General features: G+C 40.0%; 4 protein-coding genes across 4 annotated transcripts; all 4 read left to right on the plus strand.

The window, feature by feature from the left end:
• Window positions 1-10: 10 nt before the first annotated feature.
• On the plus strand, window positions 11-3,856 carry dpagt1 (dolichyl-phosphate (UDP-N-acetylglucosamine) N-acetylglucosaminephosphotransferase 1 (GlcNAc-1-P transferase)). Its single transcript, XM_026370470.1, has 9 exons — window positions 11-454; window positions 716-836; window positions 920-1,133; window positions 1,341-1,487; window positions 1,709-1,793; window positions 1,897-2,085; window positions 2,212-2,299; window positions 2,571-2,726; window positions 2,819-3,856. Exons 1-9 carry the CDS (start codon window positions 288-290, stop codon window positions 2,882-2,884), a joined length of 1,233 nt encoding a protein of 410 aa, XP_026226255.1. The 5' UTR covers window positions 11-287; the 3' UTR covers window positions 2,885-3,856.
• Window positions 3,857-4,340: 484 nt separating this feature from the next.
• On the plus strand, window positions 4,341-7,738 carry hinfp (histone H4 transcription factor). Its single transcript, XM_026370469.1, has 9 exons — window positions 4,341-4,806; window positions 5,106-5,332; window positions 5,417-5,528; window positions 5,670-5,822; window positions 5,905-5,982; window positions 6,197-6,317; window positions 6,405-6,543; window positions 6,647-6,771; window positions 6,868-7,738. The coding sequence occupies exons 1-9, from the start codon at window positions 4,650-4,652 to the stop codon at window positions 7,226-7,228; spliced, it is 1,473 nt and encodes a 490-aa protein (XP_026226254.1). The 5' UTR covers window positions 4,341-4,649; the 3' UTR covers window positions 7,229-7,738.
• Window positions 7,739-8,356: 618 nt separating this feature from the next.
• On the plus strand, window positions 8,357-9,536 carry si:ch211-117m20.4 (sushi, von Willebrand factor type A, EGF and pentraxin domain-containing protein 1). The gene is made up of 5 exons (XM_026373308.1): window positions 8,357-8,459; window positions 8,734-8,823; window positions 8,947-9,114; window positions 9,196-9,396; window positions 9,517-9,536. Exons 1-5 carry the CDS (start codon window positions 8,357-8,359, stop codon window positions 9,528-9,530), a joined length of 576 nt encoding a protein of 191 aa, XP_026229093.1. The 3' UTR covers window positions 9,531-9,536.
• Window positions 9,537-12,754: 3,218 nt separating this feature from the next.
• Window positions 12,755-26,047, plus strand: abcg4a (ATP-binding cassette, sub-family G (WHITE), member 4a). The gene is made up of 15 exons (XM_026370468.1): window positions 12,755-13,256; window positions 15,173-15,410; window positions 18,815-18,932; window positions 19,052-19,184; window positions 19,263-19,313; window positions 19,807-19,952; window positions 20,056-20,179; window positions 20,373-20,487; window positions 20,578-20,717; window positions 21,319-21,417; window positions 21,530-21,698; window positions 21,800-21,900; window positions 21,987-22,145; window positions 22,478-22,596; window positions 22,706-26,047. Exons 2-15 carry the CDS (start codon window positions 15,182-15,184, stop codon window positions 22,929-22,931), a joined length of 1,929 nt encoding a protein of 642 aa, XP_026226253.1. The 5' UTR covers window positions 12,755-13,256; window positions 15,173-15,181; the 3' UTR covers window positions 22,932-26,047.
• The last annotated feature ends 1,091 nt before the right edge of the window (window positions 26,048-27,138 follow it).

The raw sequence follows: 27,138 nt of genomic DNA on the forward strand, positions 1-27,138 counted from the left end.
CCGGAAGTTCCCTCTTGTCGTAATAGTTGAACTTGAAGGTTTGTCTGATGTCAGACGTGGAGTTTAGACAGTCAGACAGTTTGCAGATAATACAATCGACCACTCGTAATTATAGATGCCATGGACTTATGGACTTATTTTCACTGACATCGGGATTGCAGAGATGTATTTTGTTGAAACGTGATGGTATGACGTGTTTCCACCTCAGCGAAGAGACGGACAAACACTCGTTCACCGTCAGATTAGCTGGAAACGTGATTTGATCTGTCAAAAACAGACACACCAAAATGCCTGCGAACATGTCACCAGTGCCCGTCCTGCCGCTTGTGATGAACTGTTTCTTGTCCGTCCTCGGCTGCATGGCCACAATGAAACTAATTCCTGCTTTCAAAGACCATTTCATCTCAGCCAGATTGTTCGGGATAGACCTAAACAAAACATCCAAAAAGGAAGTGTGAGTCATCGTAATGTCTGTTCGGTTTGTTGGACTTGTTTCATGTGGTTCTAGTTAGAGGGGTACATGCATGGATATTAGACTTCCTTCCTCCAGATGATGTCACCTGGAGTAGCTAGAAACGGATAGATATTTTTAATATGTAGCTTAATACCATTCATATGCATGTACTGCTAAACTAAAAACTAAAACTATAGAAAACCAGTTGAAAATCACTCCTGATCTCACTTTGTTTCTCTTCCTGGTCACCCATCTCTGCAGTCCAGAGTCACAAGGAGTCATCAGTGGCACAGTCTTCCTCATCATCCTCTTCTTCTTCATCCCAGTGCCTTTTCTTAGCTGCTTTGTAGGAGATCAGTGCATGGGCTTCCCTCATGATGAGGTGGGTTGATGGATGTATCGTAAACTTGCTTCATTCTCTCACATCTGAAACGCAGCTCTTATATCTGTGTTGTTTTTGGTCAGTTTGTACAGCTGATAGGTGCACTTCTGGCCATCTGTTGCATGATTTTCCTGGGCTTTGCCGATGACGTGCTGAACCTACGGTGGAGACACAAACTTCTGCTTCCCACAGTGGCTTCCCTGCCACTACTCATGGTCTATTTTACCAACTTCGGCAACACGGTCATCGTGGTGCCCAAACCCTTCAGAGCCCTGCTTGGACTGCACTTGGATCTCGGTCAGTTGTGTGGTTGGTTGTTGTTGAATTGTTCACGTAGCAGCAGTAGAGTAGCCCAGAAACCCTTGTTTCACATTTCTTGATGGGTATACTTAAACAACTGTTATCTGGATACTTTGACTTTGGCCCATGCACATGTGGCAGTGCAGTTAGAAATGGCATTCCTTAATATTCACGTTCTGTAACTTAAGTTTTGATCTTCTACAGGTATTCTCTACTATGTCTACATGGGAATGCTTGCAGTATTCTGCACAAATGCCATCAACATCCTAGCAGGCATTAATGGCATTGAGTCTGGTCAAGCCCTTTTTATCTCTGGGTCTCTTATCGTCTTCAATCTGCTGGAGCTCAGTGGTGGGTAGTCGCTTTGTTTCTCATTATTTCATTATTATTGATGAAACCTGGAAGCAAGAGTGCATTGGATTTTGATATTATGCTTAGTTTGCTTTGTAGTTTGTGGAATCATTCCACCACATTTGCGGAATATTTTACACATTTTAAGACAAATCAGTAAATCAGATTCAGTTTGACTCAGTGCTCATCTGAAATTTGTTTTTTTGTGTTTTATTTATCAGGAGATTACCGTGATGATCATGTTTTTTCCCTTTACTTCATGATACCATTCTTCTTTACAACACTAGCACTATTTTACCACAACTGGTGAGTTAAACCTAGAACTGGCGGCGATGCACATTTGAAAGTGCAGTGGGATATTTTATATGTCAGTATATTTTCTGCCAACTTACAGCCTGTTTTGTCACAGGTACCCTTCATCTGTGTTTGTGGGAGACACTTTCTGTTACTTTGCTGGGATGACCTTTGCTGTCGTTGGCATCCTAGGGCACTTCAGCAAAACAATGCTTCTGTTCTTCATTCCTCAAGTAGTTAACTTTATCTACTCCTTGCCTCAACTGTTTCGCATCATCCCCTGTCCCAGACACCGGCTCCCCAGGTAACCCGTTTGCTCATGAAATTAATTTGTGATATGTTTTCATTTGTCACTTATGCTCACGGTGTGATCTCCATGTTGGGCTTTCTTCCTTTTTTTTATTTCTCCCAATGTTGCTGCCAATCAAAGACTGAATCCAGACACAGGCAAACTGGAGATGAGTTATTCTAAATTCAAAAGAAAGGATCTTTCTAAATTAGGACACCTCATAATGAAGGTAAATTAGTGTTTATTCTTTTTAAAATGTAATTCCTTTTCCCGTTGATCCCTTTTTGTGTATTTTTTTAATTTATTAAATAAATGTAATAACAAATTTATTTATTAATTTCATTTCTTTATATTACTATTTAAATAAGTGGAAAAAGGGCAGAATTTGTACCAATGTTGTCTATTAATGAAGGGCATGAAGGGAGGACACACATGGGGCAGGCTAGGCTTCCATTTGTTTTTATTTGTTTATAACAGCTAATATCTTTGTTTCGCAACAGGTTGCAGAGTTATTGAAGCTGCTCGAGGTGCGAAGACCCCAGGAGAAAGATGACGATTTTATTGAGTGCAACAACATGACCTTAATAAATCTGGTTCTGAAAATACTTGGCCCCATCCACGAGAGAAATCTCACAGTTCTCATGCTCATCATACAGGTATAACAAAACACCTTCTATAACCCTTCCTAAGCTGTGGGAAGTATTTGAGTTTATCACTTAATGACATATTTCCTCATCTCACTTTCCAGGTGATGGGCAGTGCGATTGCGTTTGGGATCCGTTATCATCTAGTGCGTCTCTTTTACGACGTCTAGCGTGTTCTCCAGAACACAGGAGAGAAGGCAGAAAATATGATTTTATCGTGGAAGTAATTTGCAGGTGTGTGGTTCATCTGCCTCTTAATAGATTCCATTACCTCACAGTTACTTTTCTGCCTCAAATGCTTTCTGCAGTAAAGATCCAGCGCAGTTTGTAAAGCTAAAATTCATATTGGTAGAATGTTTTCACAAACAAGAATAAATGGTTAAAGGTCTAGGCACAACAGCAGCACTGTTTTTTTATTCTCCTTCCACTGTGGGTTTGATTTGAATTACAAGCAGGAAAAGGTAACTGGATCTTAATAATCGTGTGTGTCCGCTTTGAAGGGCATATTTTCTACTGTGTAAGTCCAGTCAGTGGGGATGGCTTCTTGTCTTCATGTCACATCAGTAACTGAGGGCTTCTAAACGGTCATTTGACTGATTTATGAATGTGGAAGTTCTTTAAAAAGAAAAACTGATTCACATAGTTGTGCACTGTTTGACTCTGTTCTCTTCTGCTGTTGAAGTGGAAATTACTTAGTGGGGGAGACAAGTACCCACTCACCTAATTTTGCATGACTATCATTCCTTGCAATGTGGGTGGGAACATTTCTATATATTTTTTTTTACTTTTACCTCTGAAGAAATGCACACAGGATGGAGATTGTGAAGAAAAGCAGTGAAACTTTACCAGTCTGCAGAATATCATTAGTAAATGGGTGGAGGAAGGTATATAGATCGGATATTAGAGGATGTGTCTGGATTGTTGCAAAGTCTACTCAAGATCTATGGATGGTAAGTAGTGTCCTGACTGCAATAGTGAAAACTGGTTATTTTCAAATACATAACTCTGTTTTTACTGAAAACAAATGTGACATTATACTTTCACTGGACTATTTTGTTTGGGAATGTAATTACATGAGAAGCTTTACTGTTAAGGTGGAAGGCTCAAATTATGAAATTAAAGATTAGAAATTTTAAATCAAAGATTGTGTGATCATTATTATTATCTGCAAAGTATTTAGATTCCTTATGAAACATTGCAATAACCCAAGTATTTAACTGCAACTAAAACCTTCAAAAGTGTACAGGTACAGGAGTAGCAATGTTTTTTTTTTTTTTTAATAATTTCACAGATATAGTGTTTCACGTTTTAATCTGCTACAATACATAAACTACACATACATTTGGTTTTTATGTAAAATTACTTTTTAGTGTATTAGCGTTGTGTTAGCAGTTATTATTACAATTATTTATGTGTCTTTGATATGTACCAGAGAATTTTACAGTTGCATACAGTACCTAAAAACATACTTGAGTGTATTATTTGAATAAATGTGTTTAGAGACATTGCAGCAGTGATTATTCTAAAATGTAATTAAAATAAGGGGGAATTCCAAGCGGAATATTTCACACGCGGAACTATTGAACTGTACTTTGTTTCAAAGGGAATATTATGGCAGCACGCAGTCCGCGGTTCGTTTACAAAACAAGTCCGACATTTTTATCGCTTCAGTGCTTTAGAACGACACAGTTTGAAACTTTTAGTAAAATTTGTCGCTTTTCATGTTACTTACTTGCAAACTGTTCTAGGGAGATGTTTCTAAAGTTGTTTTAAACCTGTTGAACATTTTAGAGCGTCTCTGGTCACTTTTACTAACTAGCACCTGATGTTAGCTAACACCTGGTGGAGGCAAGGTGAAAATCAAACCTGGGAAGCAACATTTCTAGCTTCGGTTTTGGCATAAAACATTAAATTTAACCCCTCTGAGACACAAAGATGCCTCCTAACAAACGGATGCAGAAGAAAACACTTAAATTGGAGTGTGAATGGGGTTCATGTCAAGAGTCCTTCAATCGTATGGAAAACTTCTGTAACCATGTGGAGAGTCACCTTCATGCTTTAAATGCGGAGGAGGACGATGAAGAAACAGAAGGTAAGGAGTATTTAGCACTATCATTTACAATATATGCCTGTGGCTCGTTTTCTATTTAAATGTTTAGAGGCCATATTACTCGCAACAAGACTAAAGACGTGAATCGACAGCCCCTCACTACAGGAAGTGTGTTTACCAGGATCTGCAAATACATGAGATTACTTTTTTTTCTCTAAATTGTTATTGTGATGGTCATCTAAATAACCAAATACATCCCAAAAGTTCAGCAAATAGTTGATTCATTTTAAATCCAGTGTGCTGTTGCCTACTAATGTTAATTGTTTGCTTTTTGTCCCAAGACGAAAGGACGTGTCTCTGGAGAGACTGTGGTTTCTGCTCTGTGGAGGGTCCTGAAGAGTTGCGACGGCATCTGTTTTTTCACTGTTACCACACCAAGCTGAAGCAATTGGGCCAGCAGGTGCTTAATGCCCAGCCAGAGATTGGGAGCTGCTCCATTGGCTATCAAAACCGCAACATCATTCCTGAAATCCCAGATAATTTTATCTGCCTCTGGGAGGAATGTGAGGTACGTCTGCGTTAGACATGAGCCCTTTTCTTCCTAAACTATAAATATTTCTATGTATTAATTTGTTCTCTACATTTGTCAAAGCAACCACCCTATGAAAACCCTGAATGGTTCTACCGGCATGTGGAGATGCATAGTCTTTGTATAGATATACCAACAGGAGATTGTGAATTCCCTCTTCGCTGTGGTTGGAAAGGTAACATTTTTAGCATTGTAGTAAAGTTTTAGTTCAGATGTCAAATGAATGTATGGTAAAAGAGATTTTAAAAGAATGAGTAAATTATCTATATAATCCTAAGCATGTGGTGGTGTTGAGTTAAAGTTCTGCACTCTCCAGACTGTGAAGCCACTGCTAAGGGGCGTCCTAAGCTGAGGGAGCATCTGCGCAGCCACACCCAGGAGAAGGTAGTGGCATGTCCAGGCTGTGGGGGGATGTACGCTAGCAACACCAAGCTGTTTGACCACATCATACGACAGAGCGCCATGGAAGGTAAAGATTTGTCGGAATTATTACAGGAAGATTGAAAATAAGCTCCTTTTTTATTATAACATTTCGCTTCTATGTGCTTTAGGTCAGAGGTTCCAGTGTTCTCACTGTTCCAAACGTTTTGCAACAGAGCGACTGCTGAGAGACCACATGCGAACACACGGTTAGTTCCACCTTTAAAATTTGATCAGAACTACTAGTCATTATTACATAGTTCCCATTTATAATATGTGTAGACCGCTGCATTTTTCACCTGGATTTATCGACTTGACAAACGAGTTAATAGCAATAATAAAATTTTTGGCGACTGGGAAACTGTTATATTATTCGATGATTTAATTTCGGTTTTCTGGTTTGTCTTTCTCTTGGGGGAACAGTGAGCCACTACAAATGCCCTCTCTGTGACATGACTTGTCCATCACCGTCTTCACTGCGTAACCATATCAAGTTTCGGCACAGCAACGAGAAGCCATACAGTTGTGAATACTGTGAATACAGGTGTCACATCCTCTGAAGCTGCAGCAAATCAACATTAAATTCTTAACACACCCTTTGATTGAAATTTTCTTCTTTTTATATTTGTAGCTGTAAGAATCTAATCGACTTGCGCAAACACCTGGATACACACAGCAGCGAGCCGGCATTCCACTGTGACTTTCCTGACTGTGCTTTCACTTCCCGCACCCTTGGCACCTTGAAGATTCACCACAAAAGAGCGCATGAGGTGAAATGGAGAATCTGGAAATGTTCAAATTTTTATAATACTGTGTGGTAATTTGTACTCCTTGAGTTTTTTATGCATGTCCTCTTAATGTTTTCTTGATCAGGGGAGCTTTGTTGCTCGCTACAAGTGTCATGTGTGTGGCCAGTGCTTCACCCGGGGCAACAACCTCACTGTCCATCTGCACAAAAAGCACCAATTCAAATGGCCATCTGGACATCCCAGGTTCAGGTAAGTCTTGCATCAACCCAACTAGTAGTACTGACTTCAAGATGAAGTATTGCAGCAATGATGGTCCCTTGATCACTCTATTTATCACTCTGTCAGGTACAAGGAGCATGAGGATGGGTTCTTGCGGCTGCAGCTAATTCGCTATGAAAGTGTGGAACTGACTGAGCAGCTTATGAGGGAAAGACAAAACAGACAGGGGGAGGAGGATGAAGATAATGGTCATTCTGAACGACAGGAGCTGGAGGAAGTGTCCCCTGGTCCAGTTCCTTCAGAGCTGTCAGTCGAACTGAGAGGGGTGTTGCTTGAGGAGCAAAGAACTGAAGACCTGGAAGAGGAGGGTGGTCAGGATGAGGGCATGTTGTACGTTCTCAGTGAGGGTCTGTCACAAGCAGGGGAGGACTCTGTCATGCTGCAACTCCAGGATGCTGCTCAGCAGCAAGGAATGCAGGTGGTCTAACCACCACAACAGTCCTACATTCATCCAACAGTACATGTGTCACACATCACAGGACATTGTGTTATCAGACGTGCTGTTTGACAGATATGTGTCAAGTGTATGAAGAATCTTGTAATTTTTAAATAAGGTTGCTAGATGTAGATGTAGCTTGCATTTAAAAAAAGAAGGTGTGGCACTAATACATGATCTAAACAAAGGAATACATACTCCATGATGGCCCATCTTGACTGTACGCCTATATTAGGTACTAGATCTGTTGCTTGTGGACAACCTTGTCAGTTTTAAAGTTATTTTTAGTTCATTCATTGTATTATTCACTGAAGAAACTAATGCTGCACTTTCAAGTGAAGTGAATCCTTCGTTTCCTTTCAGAAACAGACAAGAGTCTGTATTTTTGCCATCATGGTAATGTTGCAACACAAAATGTTTGCAATTATGACCTGTGAAACTGTTTTGTCGTATTCAAATGTGTAAAATGTTGCGCAGTAAAGTGTTTTTGTTAATATTAAAGATAATTGTGCTTAATTATTCATAACGTAATCAAGAGAGAAAGAGGCATAATTAAATGTTTTTATTTGACTCTCAGGAAACAAACAACAGGTCACCCATGTCTACTGATATTATGGCACCCCCTGGTGTATTTAATTATTATAAATAGACATTTACTGCAATGGGTGTTATTAACTAAAGTAGTGAACCTTACTAGGTGACAAGGTGTAAATTGAATGTTCTCATAGCAGTTTTGGCCCATGTGTTTTATGAAATTATAAACTTTTCATACACATCATTTAGTTTGGATTTATTTTTATATATAAAATGTTAGTGACATGAAGATCTGTTTTGGTTTTTGCACAAGACAACTATCACCAGCCAAAGCCTTCTCAAATCTTTTACTACTTTATGGTGTCTGAAATCACACGTGATTCCAGTCACTGCTTGATTTACAGTAGGTAATGGCATTAGCTAGTGTGTAGAAGATTAGGCAGCACACAGAGCTTAGTTTAAGTGTTGTGTACTGCTCTCTGCTTCCTTTTTTCTCAGCTTTTGTGTATATAATGCATAGTATAATTGTGCTTGTCAGTTTTCAGATGCTTCTGCATTTTTTTTACAGAAATTGATTGTCAGGAGATGGGCATCGTGAGGTTTTATCCATTTCTGCTGTTATTAGTTGAGTCCTTCCAGGAAGCAACATCTCAAGTGCCTGGATGGATTGAAGAAAAGGAAGGTATTGGTAAGACCCATAATGCTAGAATAAAGTTGTTTTTCTATTATGTTTCATGATGGGTTAGATGTTTTTATTATGGATTCCTATATAACAGCAGTAATTCTTGATCTTCTGGTTAATATGTCAGGTTTCTTGCGGAATGGATTATGTGTATGTTTGTCCAGTTCATGTATATGAAGAAGCAAATAAAAGTGTTTTACTGTAGTTGAGACAGAATGGATTCTTCAACCAGATTTCATAGATGACACATATTGGTCCGGATCAGCACCAATTTGTGTAGGAGGCTGTAAGGCACGGCACCAGGAGCTGAGGAGAGATCCCTGTGGAGATTCAAGCTGCTGCTGGCTCGGCTATAAGTCCCTGTGCAGAGGTAATAATTAAGCAGCTATGGCGGGTATTGGGTCAACAATTGAATTTTGAAAGAAACTAAAGTTAATCTGTCTGATTAAACTCTGAAGCTTTCCCTTAGCATCTCTTTACCTTTGTGTGACAGTGAATTGTGGGAGGCCTGATGTGGACTATAACGGAGTAGTGTATGGTAATGACTGGTGGGTGGGCTCCGTGGTGAGGTACACCTGTCGCTCAGGCTTCATGTTGGTGGGAAATCCTACCAGATATTGCCAGTCTAATGGCCTCTGGACTCCAAAACCTTCCTGCCTCAGTGAGTAAACTCTGACCACATGACACAAATATTCTATGATTCTTTTTATTCATCATACAACTTCATCTACCTCTCTTGTAGGAATGTGTCAGAGGGGACGTGTTGAAATCAGCGAGAGGGAACTAAATGGCACCTGCAACTCCACCTGCAAGTTTAAGAGCTATGTCGGTCCACCCAAACAAGGCTGCACACGAATAGACAATTGTAAGAAGAAAGAGACTGGCTGGAAGAGGTTCTTTGCACAGTGTGTTCCTTGCATTTGTGACTGTGCTCTATCATGTGGTGAGTAGTTATGGGATTCAGTATGTGATAACATGCTGAAACTTGGATTACACTTGAATGTGGTTAATAGTTGTTTTATGAGAAATTCCCTGCAAAGAAATAATTACTTTTTATTTTTAGCATTTGCAGGCTAAGACATGGACATTACACTGAGTTGACTGTACAGTGACACATGAGATGATGAAGAGATACACAGACAGCTGGTACACTGCAGAGCTAAACTACGCTCCTGCCGCCTCATCCAGTTCTGTGGACAAATCAATAGCTACCAGGACTACATTACACATAATTTATTTAACATGTGTTTGTTTGCATATTTGTATTTCTAAGAGAAATGGGGAAATCGAGACGGAGGCAGAGAGAGGGGAGATTAGTGTGTGTCTCCCTCTCTCAGCTGATGTGTCCTGGAAGGAGTTGAAACCTTAATCTCGTTACAAAATAAGCTCAGAGTGAACACAAAGATTGTTGTAGACCTCACAAACAGATTGTTTTGATAGAGAATATGCTGTTTGAAACTGGAAAAATAGCACACGTATTAACTTCTGTTGCAAAAATCAAATCTTTATTTTTCTATATACTGAAATGAGTAAATGTCTGGTACATTTGAAAGAAAGAAATGATTTTGATTTGTGGTGTGCATTATATATATAATATCTATAATATATATTTATCATACTTTGCAAACCAGGAGAGTAGAGATTGAACTAGTAACTTTTGTGGAATTGTTGAATTACATTCCTCCTGAAAGCCACTAGATGCTGCTGTTTTGTTAGTTCTCATATGTCAGGTCTCAACATTTAGCACCATTTTTGCACTTTCCAGGAATTTAATAATCCAGAAATGGCCACTGAACCATAAAACTGAAAATAAAGTTTGATTCTTTTCCACATCTGAGCGTGAAGCCTCTCTGCTAAACAACGCAGCTCATCACTGTTTGGACCAGGTGCTGAACCTAAGGACGATGTGTTCATTTGCTGCAGGTGTGTAGCAGCCAATTCCTGTCAAAAAAGGGACAGGTAACGAGTTTAGATTAGACATGGTTTTATTCTAAACACAGATTCTGTGCTAATAATAATTTGTGTAGCTTCTTTTGTCAAAAACGTAAAAAAGTATTTGTAATATTGCATGATAACAACTATAATTATGTATTAGCACTGCAGACTCCACTTATTTAAGATATGATATAGATAAATAGATACACAGCAATACTGTCACAAACACAGTTTTAGAATAATCACACTAAGGGACTTCCTGTGACAACAATGGAAAGGCTAACTAATTCACCTGCCTCATTAAAGCCAATTAAGCCTCCTCCACTCCTGATGTATTGAGACTCTGGAGAGGATACTCACCCACATCCAGCCTGGTGTATTCTCCTGAGCTCTCTGACAGAATCTCCCAGTACGTCTGGTCTTGTTCATTTCCAGATACTCCATTCACACTCTCCAGAAACAGACCAAAGTTTGGATCCACCGTCACTGTGAACCTGACAGATAAACCAAGATTCAGGGCATGGATCAAACAGGACTAAACTAAGATACCTTTAACAATAAAGGATGAAATGCACATACACCAGCTGCTTGTCGTGTCATGGGTGGTCTTACTTAAAATCCTGTTGTGTTTCCTGCAGTCTCCTCAGAGCACCCAGCAGAACACCTCCCTCTACCACAGAGCTGGAATAAGACTCGGGACTCACGTTAGACAGCTCATTCTCCACAGTTAGTGTGATAGGGACAGATGCTAGACCTGCACATCAAGATATGTTAAGTCACCTGTACATTGAGGCTATGCGTGACACATACAAAAGTCAGTCTTTCAAGGTATTATTCTGCTATAAATGTACCTTCATCTGTGAGAGTCCCTCGTGTCAACAGCAGAAGAAAGCTCAGACAGAGTAGAGCAGTTGTTCTGAGTGCCATCCTGTATGACCTTTACTCTCAGATGTGTGTCAAACCACACACCAGCTCCGTATTTATACTGTACCAAACCAGGCCCAGAACACCTTTATCCCAGTCACCGTTTAAACTGGCAGCACAAGTGTTTGTTCTGTTCTCACAAATTTGACAGCCAGTCACGTTAATGTGTGGTTACTGTACATAAGCTGATAAGCATTTATCTCTGAAGTTATTCAGTGGTCAGTTAGTTCATTCATGATTGTCCTTGAAGGTTTAGAAGGGATTGTTGGTTTTAGATAATTTAGGTGAACAGTGTGTGAAATATCTGGATTGCATAACTGCAATCAGTCATTAAAGTACTGTATGTGTTCTTAAGGCAGGTTTATCACCCCAGCTTGAAAGCCTAAAAACAACCTTCATTCATCTTTATGATACTGATTTGTCTCCTTAAGACCAAAGCTGCTTTATAGAAAAAAAAAAACAAGAGCTTGGGCCAAAACCTGAGATGATTTAAAAGCCTAATCACAATCTCGAAACCTTGAAATCAGTGTTTACATGTTGTCCTTGATGAAAATAGGCTGTAAGTGTCTGTAAGGAGGAATGTGGAGACATGAGAGCTCGTTTTTAAATCGGTCTGATTAAAAGACAGGTGAGATTGGCTAAATGTGTCTTTGATTCCGTCTCTAGGGTGATGTAAGGCATGTAGGGCCCGCTTGAACGCGAGTAACCCCGTCTGTTCTACCGAAAATAACCCGGGCACTGCAGCATCAGCACCAGGCAGCTGCGCAGGTGCGGCCTTTAAAGAGACAGAGGGGCCGAAATCTCATTAAAGCCGTCCTCATCTTTATTCCCACTGTTACCAGCAGTGTAATGTCTGGTGACCGCGGTCGGCCCTCGTTTATCATCTGTAACAGAAAGCTAGTAACTACAACGCACTCTTACTCACAGCCCAGCTACATCATCCTAATTTCATCGCCCTATTCCCACTTCCCTCATTTTTCCCCCTGAGAGAACAAGTTGAGCCTGAGACTTTGGTTTGAACATCTACATTATCGAAGAGATAGGCTCTGATAATAAATGGAAGTAACTCTGAATTCAGTCCAGCTTTAGGGTTGGTGCTCCAGACTTGAAATGTGCTCTCTATTAGTAATGGATTCTGCCTTTCCAATTGTCTGCCTTATGTATATATTTATTTTAGTGTGTCAGACTTTATTGATCTGAAAACATCAGGATTAAGGGAAAACAAAACCAACTGGACGTTTTTTTTTTTTTTTTGTTTTTTTTTACCCTCTAGTCTAGTAGCATCCTGCCAGCAACGCCCTGCATCCCAGACCGGCGTGCGCACCAACCGGTAAGAGGATAACGACGGCTGCTACATATCGAGCTGCTGCTGAAGCATCTGCAGCACTGTTTGGCTGTTTTTTTTTTCTGTGTGGTGTTTGCTTCTTACCAGATGTCAGCGACTGAAGATTGTCATCGATACCTCTGCTGAGCATGTGCGTGGATATTTCGACCCGAGTTCGACACGGATGGTTTTAGCGAAAGGGAATAATAATAATAATAATAATAATAATAATACAACCGAGGAGACACATGACATGCATCCTGCTCCCCTGACGATTCTCTGGGATGCAGTCATAGTTTGAGGCCGGACATGATTTTAATCTCGGGAGTTGTTGGAGTGGATGCGGGATGATGTGCGCCGCACCCCGAGAGATACTGATAAGGGGAACACAGCTCGGTCCTTTGAAAACCTACCTCACAAGCGATCCGGATTTTTCCTGGACTGTGGCGCACAGTGAGCATCTTGTTATTTTGGCTGGCCGGGACTGTGTTGGGAGACCTTCTGATGAGGAGGGATTGCATTGTCTTGCCTGACGGGATCAACTGAGCACTGTTGCTCACACCCACAGAGGACAACCAGGTCTCAGCTGCTCACCTGGTCATTTCAACGCACAATAATAAGTATGTCCAGTACCTGCGTGCGTGCGTGTGTGTGCGTGTGCATGTGCATGTGCAGTGTAGGACTGACTGGTAAAACCACAGCTGTTGTTTGTCCTCAGAACAAGCTCATTTCTGCCACATCTGGCCCACTGCTCTGTCATTTTCCAGCCTGAACTGTGTCTCAGTTTGTTGTTAACAGGTGCTTTTTGAACCTCAGCCCTCATCACTGACAGTGCACACAGTCAGGACACCACTGCAAAGCTACACACATACATTTAACACCCATATCTCGTCCCCTGAGGAGACCTTCACTACAGCTGTGGTGCTCACATGTTCCGGCTTTGGGGGGCCGCGCACGACAGAACATGGAGGCCTTCAACTGACTGAGAGGCCATTAAAGTCTGTCAGTGTTTCACAGAGCTTATGTGTAGGCTGGTAATGGAAATTCACTAATGGCAGGATGATCAATAGGAGCCATGGTCAATTTTCCCCGCTTGTCCTCTTCACATCAGAATATTTTATTACACATACTGTACAGTAGGTCATGGATAGTAGCTGCTGGGTGCTACAAGACTACACTACATGGCAGCAGTGGATGTTTGTATACAGTGATTGTGTGTGCATGGATGATATTCATTTTCAAACATTTGAAGGTGCTGGTTTTGACTGAGGAGTAGGTTTTCTGTGCTCCATGATGCGCTCTCTCTCATCCCTTTGTCACTGAAGACATTGGTGAGTGCATCATATTTGTCAGTATTTGCGACGGTAACCTTGTTTCTGACATATACAGTGTCACAAATGATGATCTTTTTATTAGGTTGAATGTGCCTGAACTAATTACAAATAATCACAGCTCATATCATCCACCCAGATGGCCAGCTGGATGAGCCATCGATATGTTCACTAACATGTTTCTGACCCAAAGGACATTGTGCATATTTGCTCAGACTTTTCAAACCATTAGTGAAGCTTTTATTTTTACATATTGTAGTTTTGTCAGATGTTTTTTCAAGAGACAAGCAGGAGGTTTTTGTATATTAACTGTTAACATTAGCCCTTAAACACGTCTTGTATACTCTTACTGCAAAGCTTAAACACAGTCATTGAATAATAATACAATTAAATAACAATAAACATAGAAAAACAATTAAATTGTAATCATTTGATTTTTCATTTTAGACCTTTTTATAAGATAAACCATTATGAGTACTTTAAGCTCTCTTTCATTTGACTGTGGTTTCATTATGTAGAGAAAAGACAAAGAAGAATCATTTCCAATACAACACAGTCATAAAGACTATCCATAAACCTTTAACTGAGAATTACATGGTTCATTATTTAGCTGGAAACTAATTTAACTCTGGCCAAGTTATTAACTTTTGAAAACTCATTTGAATAGTAAACGTAATGCTCTAAATCATTCGCATGTATTCAGTACAGTTTTTTTATTGGGTAAATAAAAACTGACTTCCTCATTATTGCAATAACAATTTCCTTTTTACTATATTGCTTACACAAAGTATACTGCTTATACAGTGTAGTGGCATTAGGGAAACAATGTATTGTTTGGTTGGTAAGCTAATGGATCAGCAGACATGGTTTTAACAGACACCTCAGACAGGTCTTGTCTAGTGGGGAATTTTATGTGAATCAGCAGTACGAGCTTACTGCAGGGCTGAAACCAGATCCTAACTCCTCACACTCAGAATCTCATTGCCCTCAAGCAGCTAGTCCATAAAATAAACTATAATCAGATCATGTCCAGCACCTAGTTTAAGGACAGTGTCTGCAGTCCTCCTGAAATCATTCCTGCAACACATCAGACAGTCGAGCAAACATCAAACAGTTCCAATGAATAAAAGTTAGTTTACTCCTCAGTGTTGGATTTAATTTCACTTTGATCTACTGTCTAAAGACATCTCCGTCCTTCTTTGCAGACTTTCAGCATGGCTGAGAGGACACTGGAGCAGGGCTCGGTCAGCATCCCCATGGAGGAGACTAAACTCCCTGGCGGAGCACCCCAGGAGGCGCCACTGCTCACCCACCTGAAGAAAGTAGAGAACCACATCACTGAGGCTCAGCGCTTCTCCCACCTCCCGCGCCGCTCTGCTGTGGACCTGGAGTTCAATGAGCTCTCCTACACCATCCGAGAAGGTCCCTGGTGGAGGAGGAGAGGTACTGCAAGCTCAGTTGACACACTAACTATGATGGATGAGCAAGCAAGCACCACCCATGACGATCAATAGCTGGAGTTCAGAAATTTCTAGGGAAGCATTAAAAAGCCTTCTTGACATTTGTAGAAAAACATTTTTTCCTTCGGTGCTTTCTGTCTTTGTCTGTTTGGCCTTGTTCTGTTGTTCTGCCACATACAGCAGAGCCCAGCCCTGTCCTCTCTCTCTCTCACACACACACACACACACACTTAGGGACTTCCACCATGTTGTAGCAGTCAGTGTGCCTGCAAACTGTGCTGCACTCAGCAGAGTTTAGACATAGTAAATAATTTACACTTGCAGGATGGCACACTGCTTCCTCTCTTTCTCCCGTGTTGTGTGACGATGGGCAGTGGCAGTTAGTCAGGCCTGCAATCGATCTGCTCATGAAATATGGACAGTATTTAAACTCAGCATGCTGATAAATGAAGAGTTTCCCACCTTCAGTCATCTCTGCTTGACAACTAAACCACCATCTGTAAACTGTTATATTTAGCTGCTTTTGTTATGGTCTGTGTATTTAACAGGGCAGGGACTTAAGAGGAATTCTTTATATTTACAGTTTCCACATGATATCCTCAGCAGAGGCCCAACATGATACATTGCAGGTTGTCTTGTGGTATTTTCAGTCTTGTGTAATATTGATTTTCATTATGAAAGTCTGGCAGAGGAGTGCTTGATGTTCCACTGTGGAAACCTGAATGTATGGACGGTATTCATGAGGAGAATCATGGCTAGGAGGAGGAACAGTGAGGGATTCTCGTGCTGTAGTCAATAAATCAGCTTTTGCTGCATTGCATTCATGCACATGTCTCAGCTTTTACTAATTAGACGGTGTGTTTCATGAAGAGGTGCACTTGCCATTTTACTCTCCAGCCAGTCTCACTGAGCCTTCTGCCATATGCACCCTGTTCCTTGTAAGATCATTCTGTCTCTCGAATTGACTCCACTATAAAATAACAAGCAGCACCTTGTTGTATCATCTGTTTGCGACTAATATTTAACACATGCTGTAGTTCGCTCTGAGGGGCTCATTTAACCATCTAAGATTAGAGCTGTTTCTCTGCAGTCACCGTCTTTCTGATCAAAGCTGTAAACAGGTGTAATCACACAGAGCCTAGCTCTGTTGTTCTGCTGTGTGCTGCTGTGATTCTTTTTCTTTGCGAAAAAAAAACATATCATTTTATGTTTTTCTGCCGAATTATACTGAACGCAATTATATGGCTGGTGGAAAGAGAAGAGGGGGAAAAAGGATGATGTGCAGCTGGAGCCATAAGCCTTAAATCTGTGATGTCATTAGTAATTTCATGTGTTTTAGTCTTTGAGTCACTGACACACTTACTTATGAGTCATTTCCTAAAATGTCTGTGACAAACAGGAAGAGATTACGATTAAGAGAAGGCTATGTCCCATAAACTAACAGGAAGACACTGTAAATGCAATAACTGTGAGGTTGTACCTTCTATTGTAAAAGGGCTCCGGAAGTTTAGGTGATGTATGGTCTGCCCTCTGTCCGCATTTGATCATGTTGAGAATAGCTATTTATCCGTGTTGGGACGAGGCTGCTGTGACCTGCTTTCATGTTGAGGGTATTCCCATCCCAAGAGAGAGATAACTGGTGAAACACTAGCCTAGCTATGAAAAAGGGAGGAGGGGGAGCCGAAAATGTTTACATGCCTCTTAGTAGTTTCCGTTCTGCATTACTGCAAATGCTTATGTGCCCTCACATTGATGATTTTAATATTTAAGGGGGAAAAAAGTGAGGTTGTTGTTATATTACAGGAATAGTATCACAGCCTTAGCATTATGCTCTCTGTCAAGTAAAGTGATCAGAAGTGATTTAGAAAAAAAGAGTCAATAATCCGGTCTACTGGGGATTAATGCGTGCACCAGTCTGCTTGAGATATGACACCTCTAACTCTGAATATATTCAGTAAATGACAGAGACCTGTCTTAGCTATGGTACTGATATGTTTTTCAAAGTTAAACTCAGCATCAAGAATGACTCTGACCGTTACAGTGATTATTTTTAAAGATAGTGAATTTTTAAGAATCTATAAATAGTATTTCAGTATTATTGTCATTGAGCTGTAGAAAGTATTTAGACATCGAGCTCTTGATACCTTCAATAGAATTTACAAACTCACTACTGTCACTACTAATTATTACTACTACTACTATTATTTAAGTACTGTTTCTAACATATATTATATCTGTTATGTGCACATGAAGGCATTTTATATATTAGTACTTTTGCCTATACCATTTTATGGCATAATCACATTAACTCATTTGTAAGTCGCTTTGGATAAAAGCTTCTGCCAAATGACTAAATGTTAATGTGATTAAATGATGCCATAAAATGGTATAGGCAAAAGTAACTTTCCTCAAATCATTCTGGTTTATGAAAATATTATGTTCCTTGTGTGCGAATTGAGTTGTTACTTGTATCATGAGCTCCAGTTTGAGGCATGACCTCACCTCAGCCATGAAAATAATTTGCCTAACAATTACTTGGAGATCAGCCTACCAATGAGATCAGGATAGAGTTACTGAGCAAATGCTGTCACATGCTATTATCTCACTGAGTCTTTGTAGTGTTAGGAGTGGACAGTGAGGTGTGTTGCACAGTCTGTAGCTCTCATGACAGTGGGCGATCAGGATGTGCCTTCAGCCTTGCACAGATAAGACCATTGCTATGCACAGCCTACAGCACCAGGTTAGATCATCAGTATGCATCACACAACAGAACAGGCTGCTTCACTGACAGGCTTCTCTGCTGTCTGGATGGAGGTTGACTGATGAAATAATACTGCGAGGAAGGATAGGGCACTACCATAAGGCTATTTTAAGCAAGGGTTTAAGGAGGATTGGTTACGATGCTCCTCAGGATGCTTTGGTTAAACAGTGTTTTTTTTACTGTTTCCACCACGTTTCAATAACTACGGAGGTTAGGAAATGACTCGTAAAAACCTGAGCCATCTTCATTAGTGGGCCACAGACCATTTTTAAAACTATTGCAGAGGAGTAATGCCTGTGGTTTTTCTGACTGAGGGCATCATCATATTAATCAGCATATTATCTTTCTGTAGTGTTGTTGTACACCTGATTTCTATACGTATACCCTCTTACATGTATTGTGCATTTTATTTTGTTATGTGTAGAAAAAATAATCTCTTAAAATAATTTTTAATCTTCCCTAAGCTAGTCTAACTGAATTTCAATACAACATGTAACAACAATTTCCTCTCTTTGTCTTAAGATACGTTTTACTGATGTTCAAAACACAAGAATAACAAACAAACAAAAAAAGACAAAAAAACAATCACACCAATATACATCAATATAATTTTTCCTCTTTGTCAGGCTACAAAGCTCTCCTCAAATGCCTCTCAGGGAGATTCAACAGCAGAGAGCTGATTGGCATCATGGGGCCCTCTGGAGCTGGGAAGTCGACTCTTATGAATATTCTGGCTGGATACAGGTGAGTTTATAAGGGATAGATCACTAAAAGGCTTATATTTCTTGACAGTTTTTTTATTTGATATATAGTAGAGCTTATAAAATGGGTTCAATATTATTTTCTTCTCTGTTTGAAAACAGGGAGACGGGCATGAAGGGCCAGATCCTGGTGAATGGCCGACCGAGGGACCTAAGGACTTTCAGGAAGATGTCCTGCTACATCATGCAGGATGACATGCTGCTGCCACACCTCACTGCGAGGGAGGCCATGATGGTGAGGTCATCAAATGAGCTCCCAACACTTAATTTAGTGCTGCTATTGAATAATGATGTGCTTATTTTTGTCTTTCAGGTTTCTGCTAATCTGAAACTGAATGAGAGCATGCAGGTCAAAAAAGAACTTGTGAGTCTGGATATATGGATTGCATTACAGTTATACACACAGCATTAGTCATCAGTCAGGGATGGGCTTGACTTGTCTGCACCAGTAGTAGGTGGTTATCCTTTTAACACTGGTTGTATATGTCAATACTGTGTAATATGGCAATTAATCGAGCAGAATATTACTTTATGTAATACTGCCTAACACGTAGTTCACATCAATATGAAATATCTTGACTTTACTGCAGTTCAATCTACTGGATTTTATCTGTTGCAAACATAGCCTGTCACTCCACTTACAGCCATTAAAACAAGCACACTGCACTGACGCTGCAGCAACAGAAGAAAGCAGATCACTATATATGTTGTTTCTCTAACATCTGCAGCCACATTCTGCTACATCCCAACACAACATAGTTCAATAATGACATAAGGTCACTATGATACTATGATAGAAGATTTTGTGCAAATCTCCCACCTCTTGTCATAAATCATGACGTGTGTTTGTGTCTTAGGTGGATGAGATCCTGACTGCTCTTGGTCTTCAGGAGTGTGCACAAACACGTACCAACTCTCTATCCGGGGGCCAGTGTAAAAGACTGGCCATTGCCCTTGAGCTGGTCAATAATCCTCCAGTCATGTTCTTTGATGAGCCCACCAGGTAAAACATCGCTCACCCACTTTGATTGTGAGTAATGTCAACATAAATCTAGACTAAATAGTACATCTGTCTCCCTGGTTTTTTTGCCTCACCTTGCTTCCAGTGGTCTGGACAGCGCATCCTGCTTCCAGGTTGTCTCTCTCATGAAATCGCTGGCTCAGGGAGGACGGACGATCATCTGCACCATTCATCAGCCCAGTGCCAAGCTCTTTGAGATGTTTGATAAGGTAGCTAATGCGTGTAGTGCTGGACATGTCTAGCCACAGCTAAACACGGGTCAGCATAATTCATTTTATCCAGCTGGCAAGCAGTAGTCGATATCCAGGCCTGTCGTTTTGTCTGGTGTTCATGTATTATTCAGGGACTCGCTGTGTTCAAAACTATGTTGATTACTCTTCACCTGTATTCTTCCTCTGTCAGCTGTACATCCTCAGTCAGGGTCAGTGCATATACAAGGGCACGGTCCCTTACCTCATCCCATATCTGAAGAACCTGGGGCTCCACTGCCCAACGTATCACAATCCTGCTGATTTCAGTAAGTCGAACATCTCCTTGACTATAAATGAGTACATATGTGTCTGTTTTTGTCAGTGTAAATGTTCTAGCTTGTACTCTCTGTGTCCAGTCATTGAGGTGGCATCGGGGGAGTATGGAGACCTGAATCCAGTGCTGTTTGAGGCTGTTCAGGGTGGCCTGTGTTCAGATGAGGGCAAGAAGAACTCCAGAGACAAGAGTGACTCCTCCTGTCCCTCTCAATGCTACAGCGTGAGTGACACCAGCTTTTTAGACTTCTAGACTTTCCCCATCTAATTTGAGTGTCTACGACAGAGGATGTCGTCATTTACAGAAAAGATAACGGCAACGTACAAACCCAAAGTGTGTATAGTGGAAATAAAAAATTTCCCTTTGATAAAATTATACTTGATTGTTTCCTAGACAATAAAAAATTAGTACTATTAAACTGCGTAGCTTTGTACTGAATACCCTGCTGTCCATATTATTGCTATTCTTTTTTCTTTTTTATTCCTTTCTCCTCAGCCACTCTCAGCTTCTTCTAGCTAAAAGCTAAAGCTAAATGTAAACCACCAGGAGCTCTCTGTAATATCACTCCTCTAAGGTGCTAAGTGCAGTTTTGGCCTTTTACTTCTTTAAATATTTGATTAGTTTATTGATCATTTTCTGTTATTACGGCTATTACCAGTTGTCAAAGAGTTTAGTCAAGCACAAGAATAACATTATAGCCTTTAGGACGTGTCAGTTGTTTCATAAAATCACATAAAGATTTAGTTTGGGGAACATTTTTTTGTATCTGTATGTAATACAGTAAGCTTTCATAGCAAACTCTTCATTCTGTCTTTTTCCACAGGACACGGGAACACTTGAGAAACACAGCTTTGCCACTAGTACATTCACGCAGTTCTGCATCCTCTTCAAAAGAACCTTCGTCACTATATGTAGAGACATGGTAAAATAATCACCCTCTGCCTGATTCTTGCTCATATTTTATGAGAGATGAAAAGTTTAGGATTTCCATCTGTAGCCCACTTTGTGCTGACTGTTTATGTTTGTTCTTCAAGGTGCTGACCCACCTCAGGGTGATGTCCCATCTGTCTATTGGAGTGCTGATTGGCCTGCTTTATCTTAAAATTGGAAATGATGCCAGCAAGGTCTTCAACAACACTGGCTTCCTCTTTTTCTCCATGCTGTTCCTCATGTTTGCTGCCCTGATGCCCACTGTCCTAACCTGTAAGATGCTAGGTCTATAGTGAGGGAGTGGAAACATTGATTCGGTGTGTTGCTTTTCTGGTTGAAGTGGAAAGTGTTTTAACATTGTTGTTGTTCCACAGTTCCTCTTGAGATGTCTGTGTTTATAAGAGAACATCTCAACTACTGGTACAGCCTGAAGGCCTATTACTTGGCCAAAACCATGGCTGACGTACCGTTCCAGGTAGTTTTTATATTATTATCACAGTGTTTAGAATATGTATAGCATATAATTTAAATGAGTGACTCTAATAAAAATCTCCTTCATAGGTGATCTGTCCAATCATGTACTGTAGTATAGTATACTGGATGACAGAACAGCCTCCAGAGGCAGGGCGCTACCTGCTTTTCATGGCCTTGTCCACATCCACGGCCCTGGTAGCCCAATCCCTGGGTCTGCTTATAGGTGCTGCATCAACGTCTCTGCAGGTAGATGCATGTGCATACTTCAGAGAATAGTTAGGTGCCAACTTGAACATTTAAAAAATGTTTTCGTGATCACGTGCTTAAAAAATCTTTTTTTACTGTAATGATTAATATAATTACATCTTCAATACATGTATCTTCAATACATGCATCCTTTTTGATAACACATTTCGCAGCTGTTGTCCTTCTGCTGCAGAGCAGCAGAACAATTCAGTGCTCATATTGCTTATGACAATTGGACTTAAATAATTATAAGTCCGTTGTTTAAGTATCTGTTGCCAAGATATTTCACAGAGCCAGTCTTTTTTGATTAACTCTGGTTATTTGTTCCACAGGTGGCAACGTTTGTGGGTCCAGTCACAGCCATACCTGTGCTCCTCTTCTCTGGTTTCTTTGTCAATTTTGACACCATTCCCAAATACCTACAGTGGAGCTCTTATGTCTCTTATGTCAGGTACAGTCAGCTTAATAAAGTGTAAATTTTATCATTGGTCTTTGTTCACAGCCCCATCTCTGATCTGAAATGATTCTCTTTCCTGGGTTTTGTCAAAAATGTCTTCCAGGTATGGCTTTGAGGGGGTGATACTTTCTATCTATGGGATGAACCGGTCAGAGCTGGAGTGTCCAGGCCTCGTGTGTAAGTTCCAAAAACCAGAGGAGGTCCTGCAGTTGCTGGATGTGGAGGACGCCAAGCTTTATGTGGACTTCATGGTGCTGGGAGTTTTCTTCTTGGTCCTCAGACTGGCTACTTACCTGGTTCTGCGCTACAAAGTCAAGTCTGAGCGTTAAGCCATTCAGTTATAATCGCAGATGGATTTGTATGCTCGTGCATAACCCAGCAGTCTGAGATAAGCAAACAATTAGTCTCTCTTTCTCTGTCTGTACTTCAAATACATGTACAAAGATACAAATTCAGCCGAGCTGTCCTGTACTATTACCCAAAATGTACAGTAAATCATCTTTTAAACAGTTTGGTATTCACGAAAAAGAAAAGATTAAACTTTTGTTTAGACAACCTGCCCATGGTTCCCCAGGTAATATTAATTCTCAGATTACAATTACCTTCCAAAAATGTTTTGTATCTGTACTATACATAAACAAAATAATTAAAATGTGTCTGTGGAGCCATGCTATCCTTCATGGTGCAGGACTATTAAATAATTTGTAGCTTCTCAATCAATCTCCACATTAGAATCCAGTTAATTGATACTTAGCTGGACATCACCGATGGAGATGTCACTGGAACAAGATTTCAAGATGGTAACTTTCTTATTGCAGAAAAAGTGGCAACTTCCCGTGCCAGGAAACTTTAGCGCAACTCTTCTTTCACCTGTTGAATCATCTTATCAGGTGTTGCTACAAAGACAATGAACACGAAGGCTATTCTTTATGGAATAAAACCTTTTCTCGCGTTCCATTTCCTGTGTGGATCATTTTCACAGGCCTTCTGTCCTTCCACTGATGGTGAAAGGATATTTAGACTTAGATTAAATGTTTGTAAAAATGTCCAGCAGTGTGTCTCACCCTGTGACCAGTCCCACGATTCCTCATATGCGCCTCATCATAACACGTTTGTTTCTGCCATAACTGAAGAAAGCATTCAGTGGACTGGGAGCCAAATGTAAAGGCAAGCATGACTGTTGTTTCCAGCCTAACAAGAGAATGGAGTTATTGGTGACGGGCGAAACATGAAGTTTGTCTCATCAGAGTCTCTCTTTAGACACACTTCTTTGAACTGCTTGTTTCCACTTGTTGTATGACTTTTTAGCTGCCTTCTCTCCTGCTTATCTTCTTCTCTTTCTCTCTGCTTTGCTGACGTCTGACCGATGTGTGTTGTCCAAACCAATGCTAGATACTTGAAATGCTGGCTGGGCAGTTTTTGTGCCTCTGAACTAGAATGATTTGCGTTTCCTCTGCTTCATTGTTTGTATATACACCTTATTTCAACATACAGTACATGCGGGCTCTCTCTCTCTGTCTCTCTTTCTCTCTCTCTCTCTCTCACTCACACACACACACACACACACACACAAACACAAACACACACACACACACACACACACACACACACATTCACCCGGGGCAATGTTTAGAAGAGCCTCTCCTTGTCATATGGCAATGCAAATATTTTCCAATAGACTTGCTATGAAATATTTCTTACTTAAACTATGCTTCTTAGTAATCCTTATTATAATGCATAAAATAATGTGACTATATAATCAATGATTGTACAGTGAGTATGCCATGCTGTAAACAAAATGTACATTTGCACTTTTAAATGTATGTTTATTCTTTTTTATTTATTTGTATTTCATTTTATTTTTATAAATATCTATGTGACAAGTGCTGCTTGAAAGTATAACAGGAAAACAGCAACTGAATGTTGCATGTTCACTTTAGGAATGAAATTTATGAAATATTAAATTTCAGAGTATACCATGGTGATTTAATTTCCTCATGTATCCTGTCATGTCTGAGGAGATGCACATGCTCTGCTTTCTGTTGAACATTTTTAGAATATCTGGAATCAAGTGTGCGTCACTGGTGTAGATACAAAAAGAAAGAATCACGAGTGTGAAGGTAATGTGGAAGTGTGTGATATATGCCAGATGGAAGAAGGCAAAAATAAACAACAGTCAACCAAATGTCTAATTATGTAGCTATAGAGATTGGCAGCCTCTCTAGGAAGCAGCTGGATCAGACAGGAGCTTAGTTATTAGTAGTTCAGCAGGTGGAGTACTGCACAGAGAGGCTGCTGCATGTACTGTCATTAATAGCAATAGTCAGCATTTTGATGTTGATGACGATTTATCATGTGCAATAACCATCCAAAGGTTTTTTTTTACTCTATGCGACCAATTCATTAAGGGAATATGTGATGCTGCAATCCAATTTTTTCCCTCTTTTCATTGTATTTGTGTCTTTGTTGCTTCTGTGTAGCTTCAAAATAGGCTAATTTGGTGGACATGTTTATTGGATAACCCTCATAATGATTTCATTAGAGTGACAAAAGCTGAATAATAATAATAAAATGTACTGCAGATGGGTACAGGAGAAGATAATGCCCTAACTAGTTCTCAAGTGCAAAAAAATATGCAGTGTGGGAACAATATTGCATAAAGTCAGTTTTAGTGACAACATAGCAAATGTATTTTAATGTTCCTCATATCATGTCATGAGTATGACTTTCTGTTGTTGCAAATCGAAATCTAGAAACAAGAACAAACAGAAAAGAAGGAGCTTCAACATACTGTAGAGAACAAAGCAGGGGTAATTAGCAGTGTTGAAGTCATTAACCAGTCGGGGAATGTCAGTGGTACCAAAGAAAAAAACAAATCATCCTTCCTTTGCTGCAAATTGCAAGTTAGTGGGTGTACTTCTCAGTAAGATTATATTGCCCAGTGTCTAGTAATTCACAACCCACTGTTTGTGTTATTTCTGAACTTTCAATCCTCTTAAAATTGTCAGGTTTCTGAGGATTTGTTTTCCAGTGTCTCCAGGTCAGAAACATAATTATCACTGACAAACGTGATTTAGCTCTGCTGGTAATTCAATCTTCATCAAATGTAGTCAATTGTAAGCAGTATTATGAGTTTCAGGGAAGTGATTGTGAGGTCTGCAGCTGGTGAGTGTATGTTCAAATAACTCTCTTCAGACCTTTATTTATTGTGTCACTATTTCACCTGTTATGTTACATTAAGCCACCTGACTTTAATGCCCTCAGTCTTGCATAGTTAATAAAAAAATGCAGGTCATCCCCTCAGAAAGCTACAGTTGCCGGATTGTAAATCAGTAATGTAATGGAAGGCTGTTAAATGAAGATTGCTGTTTTTTGTCTGATTAATTTGTTGTTAATTTGTTTACAATTTAATTGATGAATTCTCACCACAAAAAATGCAAGTTCTCTATACTGAACGCTGTTTCAAGGATTATAATAAAGATCATTTATAACCTTTGCCCTTACTCAGTGACATCTTTTGTTTAGTTCATATTATTGTTGGTCCATATTATTTACCAGTGATGCTAAAATATGAACTTCAGTGGGGTGGTGCATGACACAGATTTTTAAACATGCCCACACGTGACATGAGACACTGGTTTGAATGTTCTTCCTGTTCCTGTGTTGGGTTTCTTCACTGTACTTCGGCTTCCTCCCACAGCCCAAAGACATGCTAGGTTAAATAATTGTTACCTGTCTCTATATGTAGCCAAGCGATAGACTGGCAACCTGTCCAATGCATCCTGCCTCTTACCCAGTGACACTTTGGATTGACTCCAGCCCTCCTACAGCCATTAACAGGCAATGTGGTTAAGATAATGGATGGATGGATGAATATGAAACCACCTCCTGTTTTGTACTGTATATATTGCTATATAGGCTATTACTGTAGCCCTCCACATGTGTATATATTATTTTTATAGACAGGTGACAGATGATCAAATGTTAGGGGGATAATGTATTCTGTAAAAATTATGTGAAGCTGGGAGAAAACATCATAAGGACTTTGTAACTGTTTACTGTTTTATAAATCAGCCGCACAGAGTTGTGGAAAAACACAAAAAAGAAGCACGATGAGAGTGATTTAAGTGCTTCCACAAATGCACATAATGACTTTATTCAGTGTGGTGAAGTAGTGCAGTCATAATTGATATTCATCATAACATGTCTCATCTCAACAAAGGCTGAGAGGATTAATTGCCTTGTTGGTGTTGCTATAGGTCTACTCTGCACTCGGTCGGCCTTCAGCTACTTTCACAGTTGTATGTAGAGTAGATGAGAAAGAAATTTGCAGAGGAAGGAATATATAAGTTAGTTGAGAGACACTGATGTTTCAGATAGATATTAAATCCCTTAATCGATAACTAAATCTTCGTAAACTGTAAATGTACTTAATGTTGTCAGTGAAAAGCCAAATACAATGGAGACAACAGGGGCCCCTGCTGGTATGACATATACATGACTATGTTCTTTGCATTTTGTAAGGCTTAACTTCAA

This window comes from Anabas testudineus, chromosome 14 (assembly GCF_900324465.2).
Source record: "Anabas testudineus chromosome 14, fAnaTes1.2, whole genome shotgun sequence".
In the NCBI taxonomy this organism is placed as follows: Eukaryota; Metazoa; Chordata; class Actinopteri; order Anabantiformes; family Anabantidae; genus Anabas; species Anabas testudineus.